Source organism: Microtus ochrogaster, chromosome 18 (assembly GCF_000317375.1).
Source record: "Microtus ochrogaster isolate Prairie Vole_2 chromosome 18, MicOch1.0, whole genome shotgun sequence".
NCBI lineage: Eukaryota > Metazoa > Chordata > Mammalia > Rodentia > Cricetidae > Microtus > Microtus ochrogaster.
Window position 1 is genome coordinate 50108442 of NC_022020.1, and position 22138 is coordinate 50130579.

The 22138-nt window shown below is 43.9% G+C and overlaps 1 protein-coding gene across 1 annotated transcript in view; it reads right to left on the bottom strand.

Annotated features, from left to right (window-relative positions):
• Atp8b1 (ATPase phospholipid transporting 8B1) overlaps positions 1-22138 on the bottom strand; it is a 114639-nt gene that overhangs the window by 22855 nt on the left and 69646 nt on the right. Inside the window, exons 5-18 of the mRNA XM_005356201.3 lie at positions 21650-21748; positions 21475-21536; positions 17960-18032; positions 17775-17845; positions 16404-16486; positions 16128-16286; positions 15797-15885; positions 12195-12385; positions 9102-9310; positions 8940-8983; positions 7752-7908; positions 2595-2783; positions 873-985; positions 156-320 (exon numbers count right to left, since the gene is read on the bottom strand). Of these exons, the coding sequence (XP_005356258.1) occupies positions 156-320; positions 873-985; positions 2595-2783; positions 7752-7908; positions 8940-8983; positions 9102-9310; positions 12195-12385; positions 15797-15885; positions 16128-16286; positions 16404-16486; positions 17775-17845; positions 17960-18032; positions 21475-21536; positions 21650-21748 (1704 nt within the window). The remainder of the gene's footprint in view (positions 1-155; positions 321-872; positions 986-2594; positions 2784-7751; positions 7909-8939; positions 8984-9101; positions 9311-12194; positions 12386-15796; positions 15886-16127; positions 16287-16403; positions 16487-17774; positions 17846-17959; positions 18033-21474; positions 21537-21649; positions 21749-22138) is intronic.

Sequence of the window (22138 nt, forward strand, 5' to 3'; positions counted from 1 at the left end):
TTGTTTGCCGAACAAGAAAAATTCACATGATGTAGCTCTTTGTACCAACTGTGCCCATCAAAGAATTCTCCCTAAACCATGCTACCAGTGACACAATAAAACACAAATTTAACAGTTCAGAATGTCAAAGAGCAAGTTATCAACACTGAACTCACAATCAAATCCTTCTCAATCTCTTCGTACACTTTATCCAAAGCTTCATCCCGGTTGGTGGTGGCCACGCTGGCGGCCATAAACGTTTTGTTCCATTCTGCAAACTCCTTCTCTTCAATTTCCCTGTAGCACAGGCACAGGGTTCGGAGAGTCTCACTAGCAAAGACCTGTTTGATTTACAAGACAAAATCCACCCGTGCAAACAAGAGTTACTTCTCCAAAAATTCATTTTTAAAATTAACATTTACGCTTACATTTATACTGTGCATGTGTGGCAGCTATGGACTCTATGGGTCACAGCAAAGGCATCAGAGCTCAGGGTCCCATGATTTGCTTCATTACCCTGACATCTGGAAATGCTTTCTTTCCTCCACTTCATAACTAGAATTTGGTAAAACTCTTGGCGACCGCAGAGATGTTAAGCCTACACCTCAAGGCAGCTAGCTCCTTGCTCAAAGTTCCTGGAAGAGCGATGAGCCAGTATTCCCTTGTACCAGCCCTGAAGACCTGGATGCTAAGAAAGGGCTTCACCACTGAGGACACTTGCAGCAAGAGCAAAACCACCACCACCCACCATGTCCCTACTTTGGTGTTCCCAGCCCATGACACCAAAGCAAGGGGAGCATTAGCTAAGAGCGAGCAAAGTTTTTATTTCACTGGAGAGACAGCCCAGAAGGCAGGAATGGACACACTAGCAGATGTGGCAAAGTGAGACTTACATCCAGGGCATCCTGTGTTTCTTGCTTCGTAGGATTCATCGGATGGAGCCGCTCATAAATTACGGTATCTGCGCCTTTACAGTATAGCCGAATACTGCCTTCTGGGGTCCGCACTGGTAGCAAGGGGAGGAAAAACAACAAGAAATTCATTTATTCCATGAATTGAACTGCTGCCCTCAGCAAAGTTGGCAAGCTGCTACCTGTATTGAAGACAGCAGTGAAATACAAAACCATTCATTCAAGGTCAGTTCAGTTTTCTACGCCATTTTAACAAGTATTTATAGGCTCCATACTATGCGCAATGTCTTCCACAGAATTTTCCTTGTCCGCACTGATAGGAATCTTCCTTACCTGTCTTCGAGATCACACCATTTACTGCCTCTAACAAGGCTCCTGTGGCCACTTTCTTATAGCGTTCAATCTATCATCACAGACTACACTCCACTGCTAACCACACTTTAAGTTCTGTGAGGTTGGTACCAGGGACGATTGACTGTCCATCAGTTGGGCACCCAGGAAGCCCTGAGTAAAATATCACTCCGCTCGCTAATACTTGAGCATCACAGTGGGAAAGTATATGAACTCAGCGAAGCAATAGTTAGCATCACCATCCGTGAGATAAAACATCAGGTGCCTCTGCAGGGTGACCCTCTGAGAAGGGCACAGCATCGCTACATATTTTTTTTCCAACAATGTGTGACCAGGACATAAGCATTAAGTAGATAAACCCAAGACAGGGACATTCTACAATAAAACTGACCTTTGTTTTTTGAAAATGCCAGATCCAATTTTCATTTTGAAAACGAAAGATCCAAAAGAGGATGAAAAATTGTTTTTTTTTTTTAAATTCAGAATCATGATTTTCTAATTCAGTGTTTGATCTCTGAGACCAAAACTCATACAGATGGAAAGAGGAAGATGAAGACAAAGAGGAAGGGACCAGAACATGAGAGGGTTCCTGGTAAGACCTGGAAATGTCTACAGGCCAGTGCTGTAGGGGGCAGGTGATAAGCTGTATCAGTGCAAGCTTCTGATTCTGCTCACTCACACACATCTAAGGTTCTTGTCGGTAGGGAATATCTCTAATGAATACATGAGGAAGGAATATTGGACCAGTAGCTTACTTTCAAGCAGTTCAGAAGATAGTAACCTATATCTAAATGAAACTGTAGACCATGTTAAAAACTAGTGGCTATTAGAGATACACAAAAGCATCACCAGCCATCCTTGTAATTTTCCTATAGGTTGGAAATTATTTCAAATAACTCAGAACAAGAAATTCAAATCTGGAACAAGACCCTCATCTTCACCTGGTGGCCTGTCAAGAGCCTAGAGTGGAGGTGAGGTTGGGACTCAAAGACACAGCCTTTCCTGCTGAGGCCTCTCTTTCCTGGCTTCGGGCAGAGAAGTGTTGGGAGGGGACCTGACATAAAGAGGAACAGGTCTGGGGCAGCACTGTTGGGTGTACTTCTCCTGCCGCTACAGACTCAGCAACTCAAGGCCTTATGGGTAGAGAATGTCAAAAGCCTTTGCAGGATTCAAGAAGGTCACAGGGAGTAGTGCAGAGTGAAGAACAGAAAAAAGCCAGTTTCCGTCAACCTGGACACCTTTCAGATGTCAGCTGTCCATCTATGTCCTCATTTATCCAAGCATCACTGAATAAACTGGAGAAGAGGCACACGGAGTTGAAGGAGTCAGAGAGAGCCTGGGGTAGAGACCCACCAATGATAGACATCCGCTTCCGGTCACTGTTGAAGTCCAGAATGGCGAGCACATTGTAGGTCCTTTCTGTGCCCAGCTCACTGACCGTGATAGTGTTCTGTGTCCTGGCGAGGAAGGCAAAGCCGAAGTTCCTGGCGGCGTTCACCAGGGCACCTTCATCAGGAGAGGCTGCCTGGTAGTTGAGCTGCCCTGGGGAGGGAAGCAAGAGAGAAATGCCAGAAGAGTTGTGGACGAAGGTCAGAAGCCATGCCTGAGCTCTGTACTGAGAAAACCCTGCACGGTTCTGCACATCGTATAGAGAACAAGTCAGAGGTTCTGAAAGCTTACACAGAAATCACAATGCTGTAAACACTACATTTCCTTCAAAATTAAAAGTGGTAATAGCGATCGCAAATAAAACTGTCTTCAAATGGGCATGTGTGGAGAGGAGTCTCAGAATTCCACCATCTAGAAGAGAACACTACTAACATTTCACTGTCTCCTCAGGCTTCTGCAGCATGACTGAAATTCTAACACACCCGATTTCTTTTTTAGTGTCAGATTTTGAGTCTGTTGGCATATCTTTAAAGAGTCTTTATAAATATTATTCTACTGAGTATAAAACTGCTATTCTCTTTTCTCATGGGCATTTGGTTTATTTCTAAACTTTCTGGCCCACAAAAATAAAATTGCTATAATCATTGAATGTGCACATAAATAACGTGAGTGTGTGTGTGTGTGTGTGTGTGTGTGTGTGTACACATACACATGTATATGTTTTATAAACCTGGGCGTTCATTATAAGGACTCATTTACTGTGCTGTACAATGTATATATGTCTGTCATAAGTTATACTTAAAAGCATTTCCCCAGTCAGATGAAGATTTACAGAAAAGGGCATTTAGTTTTCCAATCAGAAACCAGGGCACAGATGTGCTGGCAACGCCTCTTCCTTCAGTCTACCTAAAAGAGCAGACAGCCATAGATGGAACCCCTTCTTTCCATGTTAGTTCCAATCCCATCAGCATCTTAGTTCTGTTTTGTTTCTTTCACTCTTGGGATGTGTGTATGTGGGGGGGGGGATCCCTGTGTTCCTCAAGCTGGTTTTAGTTCATGCCTTCTTCCCTCTTCAGCCTCCAGAACAACTGGAACTACAGACACCACTGTCCCCACATATGCTAATACTGACCACCTCCCAATTAGTTAGTAAAGAAGGCATTATAGGCTGTTTTTCTATTTGTTCACCCAGAAAGCCACACTAGAAGTCATGGGAGTGCTTGCTACATCTAAGCCCTCTACAAAGACACAAATGCCAACTGACTGTTGACCCAGTGCTGGGCAAGCAGCAGTGAGAACACAGCACCTCCCTTCAATATTTTAACTTGGCCGGAACATAAATATCTTCCATAATATTGACAGAGAAAGGAAACACAATAGTGAAAGGGCAAATTGTCCACAGTTTGGACAATCCTAACTGCAGCCCGAACCTTGATGTTTGGATTACCAAAGGAAGTGTTCCAGCAGCGAAATCACAGACTTGGCAACAAACAGAAGGGAAGAACATTGGAGGCCTGATCTAACACTGGGTTTTACATCCGCAGGAGAAGTGTAGAGGAACAAACACGCCTCAGAAGAAAACTTACTTTAATTGCCCTCCTAGGGTCAACCCAAACCTTTTCTTAACAGACTCATCTATGGATCAGGATAGTATCACAATAAAAACAAAAGAGTGGGGTTGGACAGTTGGGTCCAGTTGCTCTTCTTGTGCTTACAGAGGACCTGAGTTCAGATTCCAGCACCCACATCAGGTAGCTCACAACTATCTTAACATCAGCTCTGGAGGATTCAATGCCCTCCTCTGTGGGCACTATATTTACATTATCTATCTATCTATCTATCTATCTATCTATCTATCTATCTATCTATCTATCTATCTATCATCTATCCATCCATCCACCCATCCATCTATCAATCAATTCATGTCTCTCTCTCCATCCCTCCCCTACTTCTCTTAATTAAAAATTAAACACACACACTCACAAATGCCATCGTCACCTCTCACTGCTTCCTTTTCTAACTGCTTCTGACTGACAACAATACCACAGACCTGCCAGTCTCCAGCCTCAGAAATGCCTTCCGTTCTTCGACCTCTCAAATTCGTAAACAGAATGCCTCGTACATTCATGACTTTCTTATTCTTTGTGAGCATCTCGTAATGATACAACCCCCCAGAGTTCCTATCATATTACATCCGGGGATGCTAAGGTCTCCTATGAAAACTCTATGAGCACTAGATTAAAGAGCACCAAGTGAGACAGGCTCCACGGCACTTTTAGACTCTGCCCTCATGCAGCCTCTGTGGGAAGAGTCTCCAAGGCCTCAAGGTTCCCATCCCAGGGGCATCATTCATTCTCTTCCAGTCATTTGTTAAGCGCTAACCCAGGCGTTACTTTGAAGGGTTGTTTTAGATTTCACAGTAGGTCCTGATCAGCCGACTTTAAGAAAGGGATTATTACCAGGGCTGTAGCTCGGTGGTAGAGTACTTGCCTAATATATGCTAGGCTTGATCCTTTGTGCAGACAAAGAAGGAAAAAAAAAAACATCCCCGCCCCAGTCAAAACCAAACAAACAGACCGAATAACCAGGTGCTTTGCAGCTAACTAGGTGACTCTTAGGAAGAACATCTAGTTAGTTTGGGAAGAAAGAGCTGGAGCCTGGAGTTTCAGTCAGGGAGGGTTCCCCAACATGACTCAGTCTCACAAGAACTGAGGGCAAAGAGCAACCCTAGCTGTAGGCTCACAGAGAAATGGGGACCTCAGCCCTACAACGGCAAGGAACTGAACCTTGGCCCAACCACCTGAGCTTGGAAGAAGACACTGAGCACCACGTGAGAACATGGCCACACTGGGATCCTAGTGAGACGCTGAGCAGAGAGGCCGGCCAAGTGACACAAAATGTCTGACCTCACCAACGATGCGATCAGAGACGGATGTTTCAAGCTACCTAGCTGTAGTAACTGATCACAGCGGAGCAGGAAACTCCTGGAAGTATCACCACCCAAAATGTCGTCTGAGGAAGTCAAATGTCCAGGGCCATGTCTCTAAAAAGAATTCTTCCTCTTCATACAACAATAAGTTTTAAAAAGTCAATTCCCATTTTTCTGTGGTGCTAGGAAGCAAACCCAAGGCCTTACACATGCCAAGCAACTGTTCTATTATGGGTTATATTCCTCCTCTCCATTATCCTCCTAAAAGAGAGACATTAGTAGGTAGCCAAGGAAACAGCCATATGGTGAAGGAGAACACCGAACTGACCCCTGCTGGATGGTCTCAGGAAAGCCCCTAGAGTTTTTGTCATCTGAATCTGCTTATCACAAAATCCCTTCCAAAGACCTCTCTCATGATTCTCTACTGGATCAAAGCCCCATTTCTTCTGTAAGACTCTGCACATGAAGATACAACTTGATTTGGTTCTCAGGGGCTTTTATTTGTCATTTGCTGGGCAAAGAATATTACTTGGTATGCTCAGCCCTGCAACTCAGCTGTCAGTGGGGCAAACAGCTACAGGATTACGCCAGAGGGAACTTTGAACAACCATGCCTCCCACAGCGCTGTTGAGGAAAACGGTGGCCTGATAGGGACTAAACCAGGCCTGCCTCATCTCTGGCACACACTCCAAGGCCTTGCCTCTCAGTCCAGCGAGGACAATAAAACAGACTGTACAATTAATATACATTTGTCTAAGGGTGCAGTTAACTTCCAAAGTGTCTCCATACATTCAAAGAAGAATCCTACCAATAAATCAAGACCTAAGAGAACAAGGGTGCTTAAAAAGATCCTACTTTAGTCTTGTTACAAGTCAGATTTGCTTGGGTAATTAGACTCTGAACCCCATTCCGTCATCCCTCACTCTGCCACAAACAGCTTCTCCCTGAGACCCCTCTTGTCTGAACTGTGCTATTTTGCTTGACTGAACTATCCATTGTATTCTAAGAGAATCTCCATTGAAATATCTTTGAAACCTGCTGAATGATATTTTTATACATATACCTCCTCAGGAGGGTTTGATATCACTACATACAAAACATCCATGTTGGGACTCCATCAAGAGGCGCTTTCCAGCTCTGTAGGAACTGCAGTAATACAGAGAACAGGGTGAGGTGGGTGAGTGGCGTGTGGGCAGAGCTCTGCATTGGAGCCACACCCACAGCATTCCTTTCATCCTCTCCACAACCCATTTGTCTAGCGAGAGGATTCGAGACATTATGTCCACACATGATAAAAATAACTATTTTTCGTTGACACTGGACAGATTTCCTCTGACCAAGAAGGTGCAGACTGAACACAAGAATTCCGCAGAAGAACCTACACTCCTCGCTGCTCACTCACGGATTCTCATTAATTTTATACCATCAAATGAGAAAAGCACCATAAGGAGGCCTAGGCTTTAGCTGATCTAATTCCAATTCCAAATATTTTAATCTAGAGAACAAAAGCAGACATCTGAAAGAAATCTGTAGAAAATAATGCTTGAGTTTAATGCCCATTCATGATACAAATAAGGCCTGATTATACATCCCCAATGAACAATTGTAGAAAAAAAGATTTAGGCTATTTTACTCAATAGCCAACCATCCAATAAATTATATATGTGTGTGTGTGTGTGTGTGTGTGTGTGTGTGTTGTGTATGATACAGCACACATATGGAGGTCAGAGAAAAACTTGTGAGAGTTACTTCTCTCCTACCATGTGGGTCTTGCGGATCAAAGCCAGGTCACCAGGCTTGGCAGCAAGTGCCTTTATCTGATGAGCCACCTCACCATATATCTTTTAACCTAATTTCATTTACAAGGGATAACCCATTCTGAGCTATAATTACACCAGACATCAGCTTTGAGAGAAGTACATTTTTCGGGAGATGCAAGAAACATTTGTCTAGCACACAAGCCCTTTTCAAGCCCACTCCTACCCCAAAATGAAATGAAATAAAGTAATTAAAAAAATAAATAATAAGGTGTTTCATGCTTTGTTATGTCATACACAGCCAGTGTCAGGGCTCGCAAATGGCCATTGCTTGAGTGTGTGCGACAGACTTGGCATTTGTTACACTTGAGTCATGAGTCACCTGCCAACTCCAAAACTGGCCTCCAGTGTCTGAGACACCAAAGGAACACTCACCATCAATTCTGTCCACCATGACTGTATGGCAAATGGAAAGCAAGAAGAAGAACTGTCGGATTTCCGGCTCTTTCCCTGACTGGATTTGCTCAATCAGGTAATGGTCATAAAATGCAAGCTTTCCATCAGCAAATGTATTCCAGCTAAAATCCACTAACTGAAAGAAACGGAGAGAGAAAGAAAATGCAATTAATGAGAAAAATATATATATATTAGGACCAGAAAGATGGTTCATGGAGTAAAAGTGCTTGCTACCAGGCCTGACAATTTGGGTTTGGTCCTGATACCTGGGATCCACAGAGTAGAGGAGAAAACCAATTCCTCCAAGCGCACTGTGGCAGCACACATGTACACTTGCATGTACACACACACACACACACACACACACACACACAAAATGGTTTAAAAATCTGTACCCATAACTGATACTACCTTTTCTTTGTAGCTAAGTTCTTAATTATGTCAAAATCACCTTTGGATTTTAGCACATTCCTTCTTATTTTTATTTTCTATGTCTGAGTGTTTTGCCTATATGTATGTGGACCATGGGCATACCTGGTGCCCACAGAGGCCAGAAGAGGGTATGAGGGCATCCTTTGGAACTGGAGTTACCCACAGTTGTGAGTTGTGTGTGCTAGAACTGAACCTCGGCCCTCTAAAAGGAATAGTAATTCCTCTGAACTGTGAAACCATCCACTTTCTTGTCCTAATTAGTGGAAGTTTTTCTTAAAACAAAAAGGCACACTATAGTGAGCTGAATTGTGTCTCTCACAGGTATGTCGGCACCCCGACCTATGGTGCCTGTCAGTTTCTTTAATTTGGAAATGAGGTCTGGAGCCGTGATCAGGTTAAGACGGGGTCATGTGGATTAGGATGGAAAAACAGATGTCCTTGTAAGAGACAAATAGAGATAGAACCAAACACATGAGGAAAATAAACCCCATGTGACAAGAGAAACAGAGATTGTAGCCTGGAGCCTACAAGTCAGGATCACTGGAATCTACCAGAGGCTATGGAGAAGCCATGAATCTTCCCCCTAGAACTCTTGGAGGAACCAACGTAAGAATTCCAGTCTCCAGACGTGGGGGGAGATCAGCTCTGCTACTTTATGCTCCAGTCCGAGGCCACTCCATCTGGTACCCATCTGAGCAAATCCACAGCAAGCAGAGCTTTGCCTAAACCACTCACCTCTATTTTGCTATGACTGTGCTGAGAAGCATCCCGATGGTCTCCTAAGAAATAAACAGGACAAAACAAATTGAGTCTGGGTGAGCATAGCTTCTAAGCTTCAAGTGCACTCATGACAAAAGGGGGTGCCCTAACCCCCCCGTTCACAAGCCTCACACTCACCGTAGATTTGCCCGTTAATGCAACACTTTTTGAAGGTCATGATATTTTGCGTGAGTGTCCCCGTCTTGTCGGAGAAGATGTAATGAATCTGTCCTAGCTGCTCATTCAGCGTGGTGGTCCTCGCCTTCGCAGGCGTGTCCTTCTCGGCATAGTACATCTGCAGGTCCCAGTTGATGAAGTGGCTTTGTCCCAGACGGATAACTTCCACACTGGGAGGACAGAAGAAGGCTTCAGTGAGGAGTGGAGAGGGCACCGGCCAAGAAAGGATTCTGCTCTCCTGGGTACATGGGAGTGAGCTGCTTTTCTACTGCTTTGGCTTGAAAACTAATGTCCACTCGTATAAACGGTTAATCGTTCTTTAAAAACAGGTTTCTAAAGCAAGAGCTCTCAAGAGCAGGTGTCACGTCTTCCTGGAGCTGAAGTGATAGGAGACTGTGAGTCACCCAACTCAGGTGCTAGGAATCAAACTGAGCGCATTATGTTCTCTTGACTGCTGCGCCATCTCTCCAGCACCATGGTTAGTCCTGACGGTTCATTTGACCTAATTTTAACATTCCCTAGGGGCGCACCTCTTATTGTGTGTCCTTGAGTGTGTTCCCAAGACCTGTTTACTGAGGTGGGAAGGCCCCCTATGATGGGCTGGGGTCTCCAGACTGAACAAAGAGGAGAAAGTGACAGGATATCAGTGTCCCTTTCTGTTTCCTGAGTGCATACAATGTGACCAGCTGCCTCGTACTCCTCCTACCATGCTTTCTCCAGCATCACAGACTGTACCCTCAAGCCAAATAAACCCTTCCTTCTTTAAGCTTCTTTGAATCAGATATTCTGTTAAACCAATGAGAAGAGTACCTGTTATTACCCCGCCCCTCCTCCCATATAGTGAAACCTAATCTTCAGTGTAGCAGTTCTGAAATAGGTGCTTTTTTATGATGGTTAGGGCTCATGAATGGCACTAGCATCTGTATTAAGGAAGCCTGTGGGAGCTCTTTTGCCCCCTTTTTGTCATGAGATAATGCAAGAAAGGATCACTTATGGCACAAGTATGGGCTCTCACTGCTTAGCAAGAACTCTGCCCTTGATCATTGACTCCCAAGCCTTCTGAACTATGAAAATTAAAGTTCTTAAAAGCCACACTGTGCTCCCTGACCAAATCTATCATTCTCCAGCCTCAGGGTCAGTAATGCTCCCTCATGGTATCTCATTATAGTGATTTCCTCCTCACGCCTGAGCGCGTCAGCCACAGCTAAGGAACTCTGTGCTTAGAACACACAGGCCAGTGGGAACAGTGACAGTGATACTGCGGCCAGAACCACAAATACAATCACCCCACTCTTTCTCTCATTCTCCCTCACACCTAGGAACAACTGGGACAGATAAATTCACCTGTACAAAGAGAATTAGGATCCACTAGATGGCATACCCTCATGTCTCAAACGAGTCAGGTCTTTTGGCAATTAGCGCCTGAGTTGCTTACCACACTGGGAAAAAATACATTCACTTCCTAAATTCTCAGACTTTACAGAATGTCCAAAAGGAGATATCCTAAGAGGATCATGTAGATTTTAAAACTCAGTTTTAAAGTTTAAATTTAAAATTTAAATTCAGATTTAAAAACAGTAAGGAGGCTGTTTGCACACCCACAACTGATACGTGGGCAATGCAAGGCTGCAGAAGTCCTAGAGATGGGAATGAGTCCTTTACAAATGGTAGCCCTGCTTGGTGTTGAACACTGCAGACAAAGCAGATGAAGTCCCTGCCCATAAGCAGACAAACAAACAAACAGTCCAGCAAATGTAAACTCTCAAGGGTTGCACATTCTGTATAAAAAAATCAAAGCAGTGAGCAGCAGATAGAGACCAATAGGAAGGGGAAGTAACCAGTTAGATCAGGTGAGGGAGAGGCCAGGAGGATAAGGTAACACAATCATGCACCGGTTGGATTTGGGACCTTTGAAGCCGAGACTGAGCCTTGGAATACAGAGTAACCAGTCAGTCATTACCCTAGTGAACAACAGCCCAGAGGCACCGGGGATCTCATATACTCATGTCATTAGAAGCTTTAATTAACTTAAATTTTATGATATGTGTGTTTGTTTTTATTTTGATTTTATTACTTGTAGCTACTGATAATTCTCTGAGTGGGAGGTAAATCCCTAGAGCTGCCTTCTGTTCAGTGCATACTTTAATGAAAACCAAGATGCCAAACCAAGATGGCGGGGCTAAGGAAATGGATGACTCAGTGGGTAAAGCGCTTCTTGCACAAGCAAGAAGATGAGTTCGGATCCCCAGCACCCACAGAAAAGCTGGACATGCTGGTGTATGTCTGTCACCAAGTGCTTCAGGAAGGGAAGTAGTCGTAGGGTGGAGGCCGGCAGAGTCTTGGTGCTCACTGCCCAACAAGTTTTGCCAAAATGGTGAGCTCCAGGTTTGGCGAGGGACTGACTGGTTACTCTATGTATTACAAGGCACAGACTCTCTTTCAAAGGGCCTAGATCCAACTGGTCAATAATTGTGAACTTTGATATGAGAGGAAGAAGGAAGAGGAGGAGGAGGGATGGTTATAAAGCAGGGAGCTATGGCCCTGACCTTTTGTTGGATTGGCATTGCACAGAGAAACAGTGTTTAGAGAGGCTGAAGGAAGACAGAAACATCCTTCCTACCACGAGGTAGCAGCAAGAAGCAGGGGCCTGACAGGTGAGCAAAGCTGGAAGAACTGTAATAAAGAAGGTTCTGGTAAGAGAACAGAGGTTTTAAAAAGGAAGAATTTCCCCCGGCGCTCTAAATCTCCACTTTCTCGAGGACTCTTTTTGAACCCTGTGCTTTGGAACCCACTGAGGAGGAGTTGCCAAACAAATGACTGTCACCTTTGCCCGTGGAGTATCACTAGCCTTATCTACACAGAGGACAAGATAGAAAGTGCTTAGCACAGGAGAGATACATAAAGTTCACAGCCTTCTCCTACCTCGCTCTCAGTTCCAAAAGAAGCTTATTTTCTTCTTCCTTTTGACCTTTGAAACGATTCTTGCTAAACATGAAGGTGGGGAAAATGCACTACATTGCTCTGAAAGTAAGAGGAACGGGAGGCCAGGCTTACCTGACGTAGAGAGAGATGGGCACCATGGTGTTCAGCACAATGATGTAGCCCCAGAAATTCAGGAAGCCCCGGTAGGAGGGTGTGGCATTTTCTCCATCATAGAGGTACCAGGAATAATTGCCAACTTGTGCTTCCCAATAAGCGTGGCCAATGGCGAGGCCGGCAGAAACCAAGATGAGCACAATAAAGATCTAGAAGACATGTATTGCAAAACAGGACTTCCAACTCCACACCTTTCAAAGATTCTCATAATGTTATCTAGCACTTTACATCCTTAGAACCTTTTAATGGTCTGTAAAAACTGTACACTTAGAAGAAAGCTGGACTATATGAATGCTTTGAAAGTCTATAAGGTTACGGCTGATTTCTTTACAATTATAAGGCTATGTTTTCTTCCCCAAATCATCTTTCAAAAGAGGAGCTAATGTCTTATGTTCAATCCTTAAATTCCTTCATATGACAGGGTAGCCTCACAACTATTATTACTTCAAAACAGAGATAGATTGCTTGGGAAGATACTTCATCCTTGCATGAAGAAACTTAAACTAACACTGACTTGAGAGGGTCATAGATAATAGTGAATGAAAGTTGTTTTAATTTTTTTTTTTTTTGAGAAAGGGTCTCATGTAGTCCATGCATGCCTTGACCTTCCCATATACTCAAGGGTGACTATAGGCTTTCTGATCTACCTGCCTCCACTGCTGGGTGCTGGGAATAAAGACATGTGTCACTACCCTGTGTTTATGAGATGGTGGGGATCCAACCCAGGGCTTTATTAATGCTAGACAAATTGTCTACCAGTTGAGCTATATTTTTTCCCAAGACAGGTCTTGCTGTGTAACCCAGGCAGGCTCTGAGCTCTCAATCTTGTCTCAGCTGTCAAATGCTGTGAATATAGGGATGGCCACCATATCCAGCTATTTTGTTTTTTGTTTGTTTGTTTGCTTGCTTGCTTTTAAGAAAGGTGGGTAAGTCAGGCGGTGGTAGCACATGTCTTTAATCCCAGCACTCGAGAGGCAGAGGCAGGTGGAGCTCTGTGAGTTTGAGGCCAACCTGGTCTACAAGAGCTAGTTCCAGGACAGGCTTCAAAGCTACAAAAAAAAAAAACCGCCTCAAAAAATAAAACAAAAAAAGAAAGGTGGAGAAATATCTCCCATATTTGGGTATTCATATATGTTCAATGCTATAGGAGTTATAAATGCAAATATTTATATAAAATTTATAAAAAATGCAAAATGATAAAATATCTCTAATAGGCTCATGCGTTTGATCATTTGGTCCCCAGTTGATGGTGCTTTTTAAGAAGGTTGCGAAATCTTTAAGGGGTGGAGCCTTGATGAAAGAAGTTTGGTTCAACTTCCTGTTCCCTGTCTCGGGCCCACCTTATGCTTCTTTGGCTAGGTGATGCCTTCCCATGTGACAGACTTTATTTACTGGGAAACATGAGCCAATAAAGCCCCTTTTCCCTTTAAGCTGCTTTGGGTCATGGTATTTATCATAGCAGCAGAAAGGTAACTAATACAGTAGATAAGATTATCTAAGGTGCAATAGATGTTATGTTAGGGAGTTGAGAAGCCTATGTTTTGGGAACAAAAAAATTCAAGCCAGCCTGGGCTACCTAGTAAAACCCTGTCTCAATTTCTTTTTTCAATTTTCCTAGCTATATTTATATTTTCACAGTAGTAATAAAATTTCCAGGGAAAACGTAGTGTTCTGAACATAGGCTCTCAAAGTATCTTCTTGAGATGAGTGGGCCCAGTGCTTGCATTGGAATGGTTACGATGACACTAGATATAAATATTCCAGGTCATAAAATTGGGGGTGGGGGTGGGTTGGTCTTCAGACAGCTTTATTATTTCTTGCAGCTGTAAGTATGTACACACCTGAACAAACTGTCACTGCATTCTGAAGAGTTTATTCATTCAGGTTGAACTTTAAATATTGGAAAAGCAATTCTCAGTGTGTGCAGAAGAGTTCACACCGCAGGCCTAAGCCCACTCTCCTCCGAAGGGGACTTTCAAGATAGGCTGGCGTATGGAGACTTAGGTTTGGGGAGGGCTTCCCAGCTTCTTGTTTCTGATTCTTCTAAAACAGTGGTTATCAGCCTTCCCTATGCTGTGACCCTTTATTACAATTCCTCATGTTGTGGTGACCGCCCAACCATCAAATTATAATCTTTGCTACTTCATAACTGTAACTTTGTGACTGTTATGAGTCATAAAGCAAATATCTGATATGTGAAAGGGTCATCTGATACCCCCACCCTCCACCCCCACCAAGGGGTCTTAACCCATAGGTGTTCTATATAGAAACAGATCACCATGCTTGTTTGGGCCAACACCATCATTGAGACTGACCACCAGTATTTTTACAGAAGCCTAGAATTTGGAGGATGGTGGGCATGTGGAACCTATACGCCTAGTCCCCAGCTAAAAGAGTCACTGGAGACAACCAACAGGGTGCACACACAGCCAAAACTGTTGTTGAGGGAACTGAGTGCCTATCTGGTGTGGCTGTGTGTGGGATTTTAAACCAACTCCCTTGAGATTTCATCTGGTGAGCCTTCTGCTTATCCTGTTTTGTAACCGTGGGCTGTAGTAAGACACAGGTGTGAGCACCTGTCTATGCCAAACCCAATCTTGAGCCTGAGTGCGGCTTTGAACATCCTCAACAAACCTTATTTTTAGCCTTGCCTTAGGTGGGGAGACATGCAAGAAGTGCATACACACATGACAGTACACATACACACACACACACACACACACACACACACACACACTTGCATTTATGATAACTCCCCTATAGGAAATGGGAAACCAATGGCTGTAAAATCTACCTTACAGTTCCTAGAATTTTAATGTTCCTGGCAAGAGGGGAGATATTTAGAAGGAAATATTTGTGCCCCACCCCCTTTGTCTACCAGTCTTTTGAGACAAGGGTCCCAAGTAATTGGAATTTCCCCAGGAATCTAATGCTGGGCAAAGGAAAAGGCTGTAACTTGGTGCCATACAGAGGATTGGTACTGGAGCTCAGACAATGATGGGTCAGTGATGGTTGGGACCCCGACCTAGCCAAGGCTGCTTCCTTTTGTACACTTCTTTCCTTCCAGTTGAGATGAAAACTGCTGCCAGGACCCTGACAACAGGCTTAGGATTCTTGTCCTCATGTGCCCATGCTAGGGAAACCTCCTTTCTCAGTTTCTGACTAGTTCTTGCCTGTTTCATTGACCTAATGAGGTTGGGTGGCCAAGACCAACTTGTTGGGGATGCCAGGGTCCCAACTTTGATCCTAACAGCTCTGGTAAGAGCCCCATGGTGGTGTCCCTGGTTCCTAACTAGTCAATAGACAATCGTGAAAACACCTGGGGACAGCCTCTAAATTTTCTTTCCCCAGTGGGGCTGTCCTGGCTGAAGTGCGAAATTTCTCAGGAAAGCCTTGGGACTCCCTTTTCATCCATCCTACTAGACTTGGTGCACCCAGGCCTCTTTGTACTCCATCTAAAGCTGCAAGATCACCTTGCATTAGAAAAACATACATCAAAATTACTGAAAAAGACAGCCATCTGGTCTAATCTCTCATCTACCAGAATGAAAAATAAATACCGTGTACACCATGTAGTTCATCAAGTAGTCAATTTTTGTTCTTTTAAATCTGGTTTTCCCACTATTCTTCATTATCTTAGTGTCAGCGCCTAAAAATGGAAAATTTATTGTGATTAATAGTTGGAAAACTCAACTAATAAGCATGTCAATAAAATTATCCTTTCTGTGACTTTGGATAGACACTCCGAAGCCGTGGTCTAGCTATCCAGTCCCAGTTAACTGGAATATCAGTCCTCCCGCCTCGGCCTCCTGAGTGCTGGCATGTGGAGCCTGGACCACTAGGCTCAGCTTTCTTGAAATCTTAAGAACTCTAAGAACATTCAGGAAGTACCTGCAAAAATGACCAAGCCATGGCAGACATCGGTGTTCCTAATCACACAGCCACGTAGCAGGATTTTGTCAGCATCCAAAGGGAAGCTCCGTTTCCTCCAAAACAGGGTGCCCGTGAACTTGTCTAGCCGGTTGTTTGGTTCTTCACATTCAATGAAGCCTTTTTCAAAAGGTAAGAGCCATATAATGAGCCAAATATGAAAGACCCAGGCTTAACCAATGGACCCCAAATAAAACAACTTGAATTTAAAACGAAGTAAGGTCGTTCTGTACAAACCATCAAATGTCGCCAAGTTATCCTCTGTTTGGAGATACTGGTCTGTGATTTCAAGGGCCATTTTGAACTTCAAATTGGTTTCCCTACAGGGAAGGGGAGGCAGGTAGAGTTATAGGAGCACAATTTAAAGTTCAAAACAACAAAAAAAATTCCACAAAGTACCCTGGGGCCTACCTGGGAGTGAGGGAAACTTAATGGTTGGCTTGTTCTGTTTTCAATCTCTAATTGAAAGTTTAGGTGGGGCAATCTGATTCTAGAGCAAGATTACAAACCTAAAACGTGTCGCTTCCTTTTGCTGTGTGTCAGTGAAGACAGAGTAACCATAGCCTTCTTTTCAAGTGACCTCTTACCCCCAATGAGGTCTAGAGCAGGGGGCCCCACTATAATGGTACCCACAACAGACTCAGAACAGACACCCTGCTTAGCACCTTCGGCCAATGTCCTTCCTAGAGCAGGCAGTGGAGGGGTTTCTACAAGACAACTCTATTTAGGAAAGGAGGTGGCAGGAATACACGGGCTGCTCCAACCACCACACAAAGCAAAGCAAGCGTTAGCACTCGGTGGGGCAGGCAGGCACATCCTCTCAGGAGAGCAAGAGTCTCTGCTCATTCAGAAGCTGAATGGTGATCCCAGCTCCACCACTCACTTATGACAAGGCATGATGGGACTTCCTGTCTCTGGAAAACTTCAGAACAAGAACTGTGTCACTGCAAACACAGGAAAATCAACTAGCTAGCTGATGTACAGAGCGAGGGAAGCCGGATTTCCACTTCTGCGTCTAGACCGCCAGAGAGCAGTGGATCCACATCTGGGATATGAGGAAAAGGGGCCACAGAGAACAGAGCCTTGGCTGGCCCTTACTCTGTGACCTTAGCCAGACTACTTCACCTCTCTGAGCCTCAGCTTCCTCGTGTGTTAACAATTACATAGCTGTTGAAAAGACTGAATGAGCTAATACTTAGAAGTATCTACATGCAATTGAGTACTCAATAAATCTCCTTAAAATTGCTCGAAAAACAGCACTTTATTCTAAAAGAGGTAAGTGAGTTCAAAATTGCCTGTCAACAAAGAACCTAATTGCGTTTCTGAGGATGTAACCTCAGAAACCATGGTCATCTGTGAGTCTGATCACTGCTCAGCAGTTTATAAGGGGCTTAGGTATGTGATCTTGACAGAAGGTGGGGGAACAGTCCCATCTTAGAGTAGAAGCTCCATTTTACAGATAAAAGGAGTCCGTCCACTATGGACACCATCAGACTGACAACAGGTGGCTGAGGCAGAGGTCACATCTCAGGTTTCCTACGCAAGAATATGCAATGCATGTTCCTGTCCAGGCCCCTTCTGAAGCAGGTCCCCCTGAGATGCACTCACCCATCGAGCTCAGCCGTTTCCACATAGCAGAGGCTGTTGGGCTCTGAGCTGGACAGCAGCAGAATGTCAGCCTGTCCAAAACAAAAGACACCTGTCACACGGGATCCCCGGGGTGGAAGGCACATCCCCGCGGGTGGGGTGGGTACTCACGAGGAGAATGAGAGAGCGGGAAGCTGCTCACTTACAGGAATGAAATCGTTCTTCTTCAGGCGAATGACGTCTCCAACTTGGATGTCTTTCCACTTGATGATTTTGAACCTAAGAATCAAAAATAACAACAGCTCGGGCTTTTAAGTGTGAGGCCAAGAAATGATCATTCTTCCTGTGGGGTCAAAGATTCTGGAAATTGTGCAAATTACAGGGAAGTGTTTGCTACAAGCTCTGCCTTTCAGTGATGTCACAAGAGTTACCTTACCCTGCTTGGGAGGCACTGGCAAAGGGACTTTGCTGTGTTCTTTCCACCCTACCCCACGTAAAGAAGAACCCACTAGAGGGCACTTCAAACTAGCGAGGACAGCGGGCACCTCTGTCTTTGTGCTCATGGCTTGCTATGGCTCCCTGGTTTGTTTGTTTGTTTTTTCTCCTTTGTCACTCGTCACTTGTTTAGTGCCAGTACAAGGACAGGCATGCATGACTCACCATAGGCCACCAAGACTCCTCAATGGCCTTAAAGCTGGGCTCCTCTCACTCTTTAAATCCATAGAATCTCTCCCTTTCTAATGAAACCATGTTTACAAAGTTTCAAACTATAGTACCCTGGCCCAAAAATTTTCACACATACAAAAGGTGTATTCTCTCATAGCTTGGAAAACCCCAGGGTTACTCTTCTATCCGAGGTCATGTGAGCATGGGGTTTAAGAAACATTTGGCAACAATAACCGATGTATGAACACACAACTCAAATGCTGAAGAAGCCTGAGGTGGTTCTGGGAGGATCCATCCACATTGCATCATGGGACTTCACTGCAGACATGATTCTGTCAATAAACACTGGTTGGAAGCCTTGGCGATATTTCCATTGTACGCACAGTGTTTTCTGTTCTTAAAGAGACATAACTTTTTATGTGTGTGTGAGAGAAGGTTTCTCTGTATAGCTTGGTTTTCCTGGAACTCAATCTGTAGATATGGCTAGCCTTGAACTCAGAGAAATCTGCCTGCCTCTGCCTCCTGAGTGTTGGGATTGATAGTATATGTCACCACACCTGACTGAGACATAACTCTTTAATTGTGGAAAACAATGATTTCAATATTTCCTGTCATACTCCTCAGAAAGTATAAGGGTGAACTTTCATCTTTAATATATGGTAAAATTATACTGACACCAAAGAATAATTCCAAAATAATTCTTATGATTTATTATCAGACAATGATTAATTTGTATTCATATTTTATATACCCATATACTTGAGGTTTCACAAATATTTCTCAGGCAAAAAAAGGAGCCATGAGTAGCAAAAGGGTCAGTGCACTATGTATTGGTCATGAGGATCCTACAGAACCCGTAAGCCATGGTCTGAACACAGACATTAAATTACTATGCTGTCCCCCTATGGGCTCACATGACAGAAAACTTGAAATTTAAAATATGTTTTAAGTATTTGCTAATACCAAGTTTCTCCAGTTTATAAGAACTTAAATTCTCTTTGGCAGAACTTTTAAAAATAATCTTAGCTTATCATCTGTAAATGAAATTGTAAGGGCTGGAGATGTAGCGTGGTGACAGAGCATAGGTTTAGGATGTATAAGGTCCTGAGTTCAAGCACCAGCAGCAAAAACAATAATAAAACTAAAACACACAACAACAACAAAACAAAACAGAAAGTAGAGAGAAATGTATACTTAATTTATATTTCAATATTTCTTACATTACGATTTAGAAATAAATGTATGTGTTAATCCCAAATTACAATGGGACATATTAGCAATTTTATGTTCCAACTCTGGGAACACCAGAGGCTATTCTGCTGGGCTCCCTGAGGGTCAGGTTCTTGCAGGTTCCACTGTATGAGTCACCAGGGCACGGCACTGCTGGAGATGGGTTCTCCATTCCAACTCTGAGGCAGTGCGTGTTTATTTCTCAGGGTGGTACCCAGGGCCTTGGGCACGGTAGGCTGGTGCTCTGCTCTGGGCTCCCTCTCTAGCCTCAGGGCTGCTCATGACGAGTGTCACTATTGCACACTGAACAGTGAGTGAGGTGAGGTGGCAAAGAATCTTACCCCCTTCACAATATTGACGCTAGGTGATTCCAGAGGTAACTTCCAACCCAGAATCCATTTCTTTACAAGGAGAAAAAAAATCCTGTGTCAACATTTACAACTTGCTGGCACCTAGTTTGAACCAAGTGCAGCGGATGGGTGACTGTAAATTGGGTGATATTCTGAATTGTGGGCACATTAAACGGTGTTTTGAGTTAGCCCTTCATTCCTATTTTTAGTACTTGACTTTGGACTCGTTCTTTGAGGATCTCGTTCATCAAACAACTCATTACTGAGCCCTCAGTTGGCTGACTTGGCCAGAGTTGACTGCATTCTGTGTTTCTAGAACAAGAGTTTATTGAGTACTTTTTGCATATTAGAAGCCAGGGCCTAGTCTGGGCCAGGAGATGAGACATCTACACACATAATTCTAACACAATTCACATCACAAAAGAGACGAACACTAACTGTTCTGAAAGTGGTGAGGAGGGAGAAATCACTTTAGGTGGTAAATGAGGAAAGGCATGGGGGCATCTCTGAAAGGGACACATTTGGGACTGGTGGGGACAGAAGCAGCAGGCTTGCAGAAGTGCTCGATATGCTGGGAGCATAAACTCAATCAGCCACTACATCGAATCCACTTTGGGGTCCAGCTACACAGATGCTGTGGAATAATCCTTCTGTCCACTGGGAAGACGTGGTCATTCTCATTGTTACTAAAGAGCTGACTGGCCGATGGCTAGGCATGATTTTTGGGGCAGAGAGAATGTTGGAAAGAAGAGGGGCAGAGTCAGGGAAGCCACCAGTCAGATACGAGGAAAAAGCAGCAAGGAAAGCACAGAGATGAGGTAAACAAGCCTCGGGGCAGCACATAAATTAATAGAAATGGGTCAATTTAAATTACAAGATCTAACTACAAACAAGTCTATGCCATTGGCTGAACACTTATAATTAATAACAAATCTCTGTGTGATTATTTGGGGGAATGGTTGCCAGGACAGTGTAGATAGGCAGTCTAGGCAGGAAACTCCACAGACACACAACCATGAAGGTGAGGTAACATCTCTCTTTATCAGAAATGACTCACTATTGAAATACGAATGTACTTGGGCCGAGAAGATGGCTCAATCAGTAAAGCACCTTGTATTGCAGTCTTGAGGACCTGAGTCTGATTCCCAGAGTCCGTGTGGAAAAGCCAGGAATGGCAGTCTATGCTTGTAACCCCGGTGGTAGGGAGGGGGAGATAGGCAGATGCTGGGCTTGCTTGCTGGTCAGTCTAACTGAACCAATGAGAACCAGAACCTTGAGAGACATGATTTCAAAATCAAAGGCGGTAGTGTCTGTGGGAAGACACCCAACATTGACACACACACACACTCATGTCCACAAAGACATACACACAATGTTAATGTGCCCTAGACTTCTAGGCTCTGCTATTTGCTTTTCAATATGCTTTTAGACATGTTAACACATGAAATATTTGTAGCTAAGTTAAAAATAGGTACCTGCCATCCTTAATGACCTCACATGTCCTATTGTTGATTTCCTTGTCCATTTTATGGCGAGCCTTTGGAAGGAAGACAAGGAGGTGTTATTTGAATCATCTCAATATTTAGCACATCAATGACAAATATCAGCAAGGTCAGAATGATAAGAAGAAGCGGCTTAAGAAATCCTTACCACATCATCTACTAGGTCTTTGATTGCTGTGATGCCCAGCACCAGAAGTAGGGGTACAAGTGTGGTATACCATGCCAGGGTGGAGATTTGAGGGATGGCCTAAAAGAAAAGGAAAAACTTAAGACTCATGAAAACATGACTCGCAAGTAGCAGATACTTGATTTTAGGTTTGCTAATCCTAATGTCTGTCATTGGACAAGTCTATGTCCTGGAGCACATTGAGGAAAGGACATTTAAGAGCCATTCTTCTGACTCTCTCTGATTTCTGGCACATGAAACAGTCTGGCACCGTGGCTTTAACTAGACATCAAACAGAGTTTGCATCATAACTAAGCTATTTTGTAAAAATTTAAAGTAGGGCTGGGCGGTGGTGGTGGCACACACCTTTCATTTCAGCACTAGGAGGCAGAGGCAGAGGCAGAGGCAGAGGCAGAGGCAGAGGCAGAGGCAGAGGCAGAGGCAGAGGCAGAGGCAGAGGCAGAGGCAGAG